The 8,983-nt window shown below is 44.7% G+C and overlaps 2 protein-coding genes across 2 annotated transcripts; both read left to right on the top strand.

Annotated features, from left to right (window-relative positions):
• The first annotated feature begins 1,051 nt into the window (after nucleotides 1-1,051).
• LOC144478153 (uncharacterized) lies at nucleotides 1,052-2,380 on the top strand. The gene has a single exon (XM_078195886.1). It carries the CDS (start codon nucleotides 1,052-1,054, stop codon nucleotides 2,378-2,380), a length of 1,329 nt encoding a protein of 442 aa, XP_078052012.1.
• Nucleotides 2,381-2,545: 165 nt separating this feature from the next.
• Nucleotides 2,546-6,352, top strand: LOC144478154 (uncharacterized). Its single transcript, XM_078195887.1, has one exon. It carries the CDS (start codon nucleotides 2,546-2,548, stop codon nucleotides 6,350-6,352), a length of 3,807 nt encoding a protein of 1,268 aa, XP_078052013.1.
• Nucleotides 6,353-8,983: the final 2,631 nt, after the last annotated feature.

Genomic DNA, 8,983 nt, shown 5'->3' with positions numbered 1-8,983 from the left:
TTCAACAATCCATTGTGTTATTTTTTCCTATTTTCCTGTGTCTTAACAATATATTGGCCAAAGCCAAGTGCTCGAAGCCCGTGCTGCAGTAGTCGGAGGGTGTTTCGCTTCAAAATACGATTATAGGACCTGGTCAATACAAATCCATCCGTAGCATGCAGTTCTCTGAAAAGTCGTTACTTCAAATAAATTTTTATCTCTTTATTACATTATGACCAGCAGCTGCTCACCAACTGTTAGGCTACTACCGCGTTTAGAAAACTTTCATTTCGTATGTCCTGTGCAAGTCGAGGTATTTTTCCGGGTTTACTGCCTGCTACGGTCAAATCTCGAGACATGCGGATCGCACGTGCGTACCGTTCCGGGGTACGGTTCATACCTGGAGGTGTCCAGTACTCTGGACGGTCACTTCTTCCTTCTTTCCTTTTCCTTCTATCTCTTCACCTATTTCTTGTCTCTACTCTGTCATTTAACCAATCATGCAGGACAACCATTCCCCTCTCTCATTTTAGAAATCCATCATCAACAAATCCGCTTGTTCCGTCAAAAATGCACGCCCATACCGAATTTACCTCGGAGCAAATAGCAACTCACTCGACACTCTCGCAACACAATCTCCAGTCAAAAACACGCTTTACACTTTACGCTTACTCAGAATCACTCGCCGTTAAATATTAAGTGTTATTTAAATAAAGAGTTTAGTACAGTTTTAATTCAAACGTTTCTTATTATCCCAATTATTTGAAAAGGTCATTGGGTGCCGCGTTATACCATTTTCATCGTATGTACGCGGAAACATTGGTCCTTCGAGCCGGATTATAGTGTTCGTGAACGAGTGATCATTCAACGGACACCGACCATTTTCATCAACAACCACTCACAAGACGACATCAACCACGTTAATCGGAGGCGCTTGTACAACATTCAACACCAAGACACACAAGGACTCGGTGATTTTAAGAAATCGCAGCACCGCCGGGGTCGTGATACTACAAGGTAGGCTCGTTAATTGTATCGCCAACTTCCTTCTCATTTCCTTACGTATCTCACCATGAACTCCCAAGACTCGCAAATTAGCACCCTACGACGTAGACGCGGTAATATCATTGGACATATTACGACGCTAAAAAACTTCTTAGACAATTGCGAAGAATCAGAGCATCGCAATATTTCTCTAATAACAGAACATCTCAACGGACTAGCTAAAGCGTGGGATCGATTCGATGATATACAATTCGAGCTAGAAACTCTTGATCCGTCGGAAGAAACGCGTCGATTCGAAATGCAAACTAATTATTATACCGTCGTAGCCCGGGCTAAAGATTTAATTCAACCGAACGAACAACCAAACAACTCTCGTAGCGTTCACCCGGCGTCCCCGGCCTTGACAGTAACGGCTCCGATGGCCATAAAACTGCCGGAGATGCGGTTGCCTACCTTCGACGGCACGATCGAAAATTGGGCATCCTTTTTCGATATATTCACCTCCATGATTGACCGCAACGAAGATTTAACCCCGGTTCAAAAACTTCAATACCTCCGGTCAACTCTCACGGGAAAGGCGGCTGCATGCATCCAATCTCTCAAGACTACGGACACAAATTATCAGGATGCAATCGATATATTAAAAGAAAAATTCCACTGTCCTCGACGGACCCTCTTACGACATTGTGACGCCATTCGCGATATCCCTAAATTAACTAAGGATACCCCGGAAGCATTAGGAGAATTGTTAGACGTTCTAAACCAACACCTACGAGCCCTTCGAAACCTCGGCGAATCGGTATCATCGTGGAACTCCATTTTAATATCGATCATTCTATCCAAAATTAATTCCGATACCATCTGGCAATGGGAAGTCACGCTGCCTAACAAAGAGATGCCGTCCTACACACATCTAATGGAGTTCCTGCAGAAACGGGCGAATTGTTCATCGGCGGCAATCACCAGAATAGTTTCTACCGGTGGAAATCGTCACACTTCAATAGCCACCAATCCTAAACCCAGTACCGGGGGCACCGCGCGAACGCAGACATTCTTTGCGGCAAAATCACCGCAATGCTCGATCTGCCACGAGGCACACGCAGTCCGAGACTGCGAAACCTTTAAGTTAGCCTCCCCCGCGACGCGATTAGAAACCGTCGAGAAGACAGCATTGTGCCACAATTGTCTACGACCCGGTCATACCACAGATAGCTGCAGATCACTATTTTCATGCCGAGTCTGCAACCAACGCCATCACACGCTAATTCACACATCAGACCATCCAGGAAGTCGGAGATCCTCCACCACCCCGAATCTCGCGAAATCCGCATCCGTTGTAGGCGCACCAGCCGGTCAAGAAGACGCGGATCATACGAGGCCGTTTTCACCACCCTGACTATCACATCGAAAAAGTCCAAGGGGTAAGGGCATTCACAATACTTTTATTGTGAACGCCCATTCGAACGATCTACTGGTCACTGCAAGAATAACCGCGCTAAACAAATCCCGTCAACCGATTCCGTGTCGAGCTTTAATCGACACATGCTCGACCACGAACTTCATGACACAAAATTTCGCAAAACGGCTCCGCTTAACACAAAACCGATGTTCGATTCCGGTCGGCGCACTTAACACTCTCACCACGGTCGCAAAACATACGGTGACAACAACCGTTCAGTCCCGATTGAACAACTACCATCGTACTCTAACCTTTTTAATCGTGCCAAACATAGCCACCTCAATACCCGACCAAACGATCGATCGCGCAACCCTTAAGATCCCGCAGAACATCGAACTCGCAGATCCTACATTTCATCGCCCAGGACCAGTAGACTTGTTGTTAGGAGCAGGCACAGCATTATCCATCTTGAGCGTGGGTCAGATCAAGCTTTCGCAATCAAACGATCCTGATCTCTTCCTTCAGAAGACCACGCTCGGATGGGTAATCGGGGGGAGCACACCAACAAGCAAACCTTCTAAAGCCGCCTCATGCCACATGAACACTGCTCTGCAATTCGACCTCACACGATTTTGGGAAATCGAAGACGGCCCATCGACACAGCACCTCACGGAATCAGAGATCGCATGTGAAAACCATTTTAAAACCAACACGACTCGAAACGCGGAGGGAAGGTACGTCGTAGCCCTTCCATTTAATGATCGCAAGGCGGAACTCGGAGAATCGAAATCGACTGCCCAGAAACGATTCCTCTCATTAGAGCGAAAATTCCAACGGGACGTCGATTTACGAAAGGAATACGAAAGCATTATAGAGGAATATCTTAACCTTGGACACATGTCCGAAGTCTCCGACAACGAAGAAGGTTATTATCTGCCTCATCACGGAGTAATCAAAGCATCCAGCCTAACCACCAAACTCCGTGTCGTTTTCGACGGATCCGCAGCAACGAGCACCGGCACATCACTTAATGACATTCTTCACACCGGCCCCAAAATTCAGGACGATCTCGTACACATTTTATTCAGATTTCGCACGCATCAATATGTGATCACAGGGGACATTGAGAAAATGTACCGACAATTTCGGGTTCGTCCAGAAGACAGGCGGTATCAAAAACTCTTCTGGCGTGATAACAACGGCATGCTCAAAACATATCAGCTCAACACCGTTACATTCGGGTTATCCGCGGCGCCATATTTAGCCATCCGATGTCTCGCGAAATTAGCAGACGACGAATATCATCGTTTTCCCCACGCGTGCGACATTTTAAAAAGGGATTTTTATGTGGACGATCTCTTGTCCGGAACCGACACAATAGAAGACGCCATTAAATTAAGAAACGAACTTACAGAGGTACTCAAATCAGCAGGCTTAAATATTAGACAGTGGGCAGCCAACGATCGACTGCTATTGAAAGACTTGCCCGAAGAAAACATAAACAAACAATTGCACATCGGCGAATCATCGACCATCAAAACATTGGGTATCGTTTGGAATTCCGCAAACGATTCAATCACATACTTAGTAAAACCCATTTCCCATGAATCTCGAGTCACCAAGCGACTGATAAGTTCAGAAATAGCAAAGATTTACGATCCGCTGGGTTTGCTAGGTCCGGTCATTATCACGGCAAAAATCCTTCTTCAGGAGCTCTGGACACTGAAGGTTGACTGGGATGAGTCACTGCCAATGAGCATCCACACCAAATGGATCGACTACTATACACAGTTAGCCCTTCTCAACAACGTAACATTTAACAGGAAGGTCATTATTCAAACCGCATCGACAATCGAGTTGCACGGATTTTGCGATGCTAGCGAAAAGGCTTACGGCGCCTGCGTGTATCTACGATCCCAAAACGACCACGGAGACACACTAGTCGAACTTCTCGCAGCGAGATCAAAGGTCGCACCACTAAAAACCCAATCCATCCCGAGACTAGAACTATGTGGAGCATTACTGTTGACCGGGTTAATGAACACCATACGAAAGGCGTTACACAAGCAAATCGACCGAACCACGTTCTGGACAGATTCAACAATAGTTTTACACTGGCTCAATTCATCACCGCACACCTTGAAAACTTTTGTCGCCAACCGCGTGTCGGAAATTCAATCGAAAACCCAAATCGTCGATTGGCGCCACGTTGGTTCGTCAGACAATCCGGCAGATCTGATATCGAGAGGTCAAACAATTCATGACTTCCTACAACCATCCATATGGCAACACGGGCCACCATGGCTTAAACAAGGATCAGCATCCTGGCCTAGTCGAGAATTAATCCCGTGTACTGAAGATCCGGAGCAAAGAATAGTTACCTGCATGACCATAACCACCGCAAAGGATACGAGCATACTCAACCGATACTCGTCCTGGGGAAAATTAATACGCATCATCGCACGGTGTCTACGATGGAGACCAGGCAAAATTACGAAAGGTAGTCTCACCGTCAGAGAGTTATCTCGAGCAAAAATCACCATCATCAGAATGGCACAACATCAACACTTCGACGAGGCAATACGCGCTTTGGATCGCCGAAACAATCACAAGCTTACACATCAACTGGCTAAGTTAAACCCCTTTCTGGACCAAGATGGAATTCTTCGGGTAGGAGGTCGGTTGGAAAATTCAGCCTTGACCTTCTCCCAAAAAAACCCCATTATCCTACCGAAAGATCACATCACAACCTGCATTATCTTGAACGAGCATCTTAATCTCTTGCACGCCGGAACACAACAGACGCTGTATTCGTTGAGACGACAATATTGGCCGATAGATGGTCGAAGCCAGGTATGGAAAACCATTCAGAATTGCGTCCGCTGTCGCCGAGCCAACCCACCACCCGTTCATTACCCTATGGGTAATTTACCATCAGCAAGAGTCACGGAATCGCGTCCATTCTCCAACGTAGGGGTTGACTACTGCGGACCGTTCTTTATAAAAGAACGGCGACACCGAAACCGCAACCGTATTAAGGTATACGTGGCAGTTTTTGTATGTTTGGCCGTAAAGGCCGTGCATCTCGAGCTGGTCAGCGATTTAACAACAGAGGCATTTATCGCAGCACTGCGACGCTTCATCGCGAGACGAGGACTTTGTATCAACATATATTCAGATAACGGTAGCAACTTCAAGGGAGCGAACAATGAGCTTCGTGAACTTCGAGAGTTGTTACATTCCGACGATCACCGCGAGGCAGTAACCGCATTTTTAACAGAACGCGCCATCAATTGGCACTTTATCCCGCCACAGGCTCCCCATTTCGGAGGTCTATGGGAAGCCGCTGTAAAGTCGTTTAAAACCCACCTGAAACGCGTTGTAGGTGCCGAATTATTAACCTTTGAAAATTTTAATACATTGATCATTGACATCGAAGCCATACTGAACTCCCGACCTCTTACTCCAATTTCCTCCGATCCCACAGATCTCCTCGCATTAACCCCAGGCCACTTCCTAATTGGCGATGCTCTTACGAGTCTGCGCGAACAAGATTTCAACAATATTACACCCAATCGCTTGTCTGGATGGCAACGGATCCAGCAATTAAAACAGCATTTCTGGAAACGTTGGCATCGCGAATATTTGAATGAGTTAACCAGGCGCAACAAATGGGCCAGAGGCAGTCATCCAATCACCGAGGGTACGATCGTGCTCCTGAGGGAAGACAACGTGCCTTCCATGCAGTGGCCTCTCGGGCGAGTAATCAAAACGCATCCAGGCTCCGACGGTATCGTTCGCGCAGTCACGGTCAAAACAAGCGCAAACGTGCTCGATCGGTGCGTAAAAAAACTCGTCCCATTGCTGGACATCCACGCGGAGGAGGCCAACCAGGAGAGCAGCCAGGGACGCAAGAAATCTATGACGGAGGATGATCAACCCGGGAACAATGTCTTGTCACAAACATAAAAATCACGGAAACAAGCACACAGACACAGAGCATTGCATTCACACACATTACACATCACACACACATATTCCATATATATTATATTAATCACTATTCATATACACAGTCATCATTCTACTTTGATCGGTTCCCTCTCAAGGGGGGGAGGATGTTTCGCTTCAAAATACGATTATAGGACCTGGTCAATACAAATCCATCCGTAGCATGCAGTTCTCTGAAAAGTCGTTACTTCAAATAAATTTTTATCTCTTTATTACATTATGACCAGCAGCTGCTCACCAACTGTTAGGCTACTACCGCGTTTAGAAAACTTTCATTTCGTATGTCCTGTGCAAGTCGAGGTATTTTTCCGGGTTTACTGCCTGCTACGGTCAAATCTCGAGACATGCGGATCGCACGTGCGTACCGTTCCGGGGTACGGTTCATACCTGGAGGTGTCCAGTACTCTGGACGGTCACTTCTTCCTTCTTTCCTTTTCCTTCTATCTCTTCACCTATTTCTTGTCTCTACTCTGTCATTTAACCAATCATGCAGGACAACCATTCCCCTCTCTCATTTTAGAAATCCATCATCAACAAATCCGCTTGTTCCGTCAAAAATGCACGCCCATACCGAATTTACCTCGGAGCAAATAGCAACTCACTCGACACTCTCGCAACACAATCTCCAGTCAAAAACACGCTTTACACTTTACGCTTACTCAGAATCACTCGCCGTTAAATATTAAGTGTTATTTAAATAAAGAGTTTAGTACAGTTTTAATTCAAACGTTTCTTATTATCCCAATTATTTGAAAAGGTCATTGGGTGCCGCGTTATACCATTTTCATCGTATGTACGCGGAAACAGAGGGTTAAATATTTTAATAGTAATATTTTAATAGTTAAATATTTGTTAGTTAATATATATAGTTAAATATGGTTAAATATTTTAATAGTCTATGCAAAACTTGGAAATATGCTAAAAACGCGATACTAAAATAAATACTGGCAGCAAAGGGTTAAACAGCGAACATCCAGCCTACGAAAACGGTGTTCCAGGAGCGTGTAAACGCTCGCGCGACAATGTCCCCGGGGATACGAGGTTGTTGAAGAAGCGTCGTTATCGATGTAGCGAGTCCCTATGAGTAAATAGTAAAAATCGCGTCCCTGGAGTGTTCCGAAGAAACAAAAAAAAGGAAAAAGAGCCTCGAGGAGAGTCACGGGCATGGAGGGATCTGGTAAAAGACCCGTCTCCGTGTTACAGAAGCAAGTTGAACGCGAGCAACGAAGAGGGAACAAGTCAGAGACAGAAAGAGAGAGGTAGAAGTAGAAGAAGAAAGATTGTGAAAGAGAGAGGTATAAAGAAAAAAATGTAAGAGAGAGGAAGAAAGAAAGCGAGAGAGGAAGTGACAAAGAATGAAAGAGAGAAAACACGAAGAGAGAGAGAGAGAGAGAGTGGGAGAGAAAGCGAGAAAGAAAATGACAAAGAGAGTGAAAGAGAGAAAATACGAAGAGAGAGAGAGAGAGAGAAAAGCGAGAAAGAGAGAAAGGAAGAAAAAGAGAAAGAGAGAGAGAGAGAGAGAGGGAGAAAAGCGAGAAAGAGAGAAAGGAAGAAAAAGAGAAAGAGAGAGAGAGAGAGAGAGAGAGAAATGCGCGGTGGAAGCACGGCGGAACGAACTGTCGTGAACCAAAGTAGTTACGACTTTTCTCTCGAGCGAACCCTCTCTTCTTCCTCCACCTCTCATATAACCCCCATCCACCATCATCGCGAGACTCGACTCGGCGCAACAACCATTCTACGGGTTTCCTCCTATGCGAATACCGCATTAAGGAACGCACTCAAACTTTTATGGCGGCTCATGCTGACTGACTTCCCAATATATTCCGTCCGGGTAGTTTCTTTGTGACGTTTAGCTCTTTTTCCTCACTCTTTCGCCCCTCCCCTCATCCCTCGCTGGCAGCCGACGCACTTTTAATTGGTCCTTAATTGGACATCGATTGAACGATCCAGTAGAAAAGTCCTGATTCGGCAACTTGGGTAAACCGCGTCTCTACGTATTTCAATTGATAAGAATGAATTGTTGGAACAGTTTTCTATAAAATAAACCCTTCGCGTTATAACCACTTAGTCTGGTAACTATGAGTCAGGAAAATTGTTTCAAATTTACAGTTAAAATGGCTTCGAGTGCAAAGGGTTAATATTGAACTCCAAAAATGACTAACGTGTATTGCTTTATAAGAATGACAAGACTAAATTTAGTTTTACCCTTCCCATTTTATTTAAAAGTCAACGAATTATATAGTTAACTTTTATTCAATGTCATACGGTAAATTAAATTTACTTGAAATTCCGTGAATGGTACAAGTCCCTTTTATTTAAAATTCAGTGAATTGTGTAGGTTCCTTTTATTTAAAATTCAGTGAATTACAAAGGTCCTTTTTATTGAAATTTCAGTGAATTGTATAAGCCGCTACATTTATTTAGAATTTAGTAAATCATACAGGTGGCAAAGTTTATTTAGTATTTGTATTTTATGTTCGAATCATTGGTTTCTAAATATGTGAAGAAGGAGGACTATGTAGGAAGACTATATAACACTGTACAGTATACTTTACCTTAACAGACTACCCCAACAAGAAAACATTATTT

The sequence above is a fragment of the Augochlora pura genome, unplaced genomic scaffold (genome assembly GCF_028453695.1).
Source record: "Augochlora pura isolate Apur16 unplaced genomic scaffold, APUR_v2.2.1 APUR_unplaced_8888, whole genome shotgun sequence".
Classification (NCBI taxonomy): domain Eukaryota; kingdom Metazoa; phylum Arthropoda; class Insecta; order Hymenoptera; family Halictidae; genus Augochlora; species Augochlora pura.
This window is presented reverse-complemented; position numbering and strand designations above follow the sequence as displayed.

What these genes read in the sequence shown, in the direction of transcription:
- LOC144478153 (XM_078195886.1), top strand. Translation starts at nt 1,052, where the DNA reads ATGAACTCCCAAGACTCGCAAATTAGCACCCTACGACGTAGACGCGGT.
- LOC144478154 (XM_078195887.1), top strand. Translation starts at nt 2,546, where the DNA reads ATGACACAAAATTTCGCAAAACGGCTCCGCTTAACACAAAACCGATGT.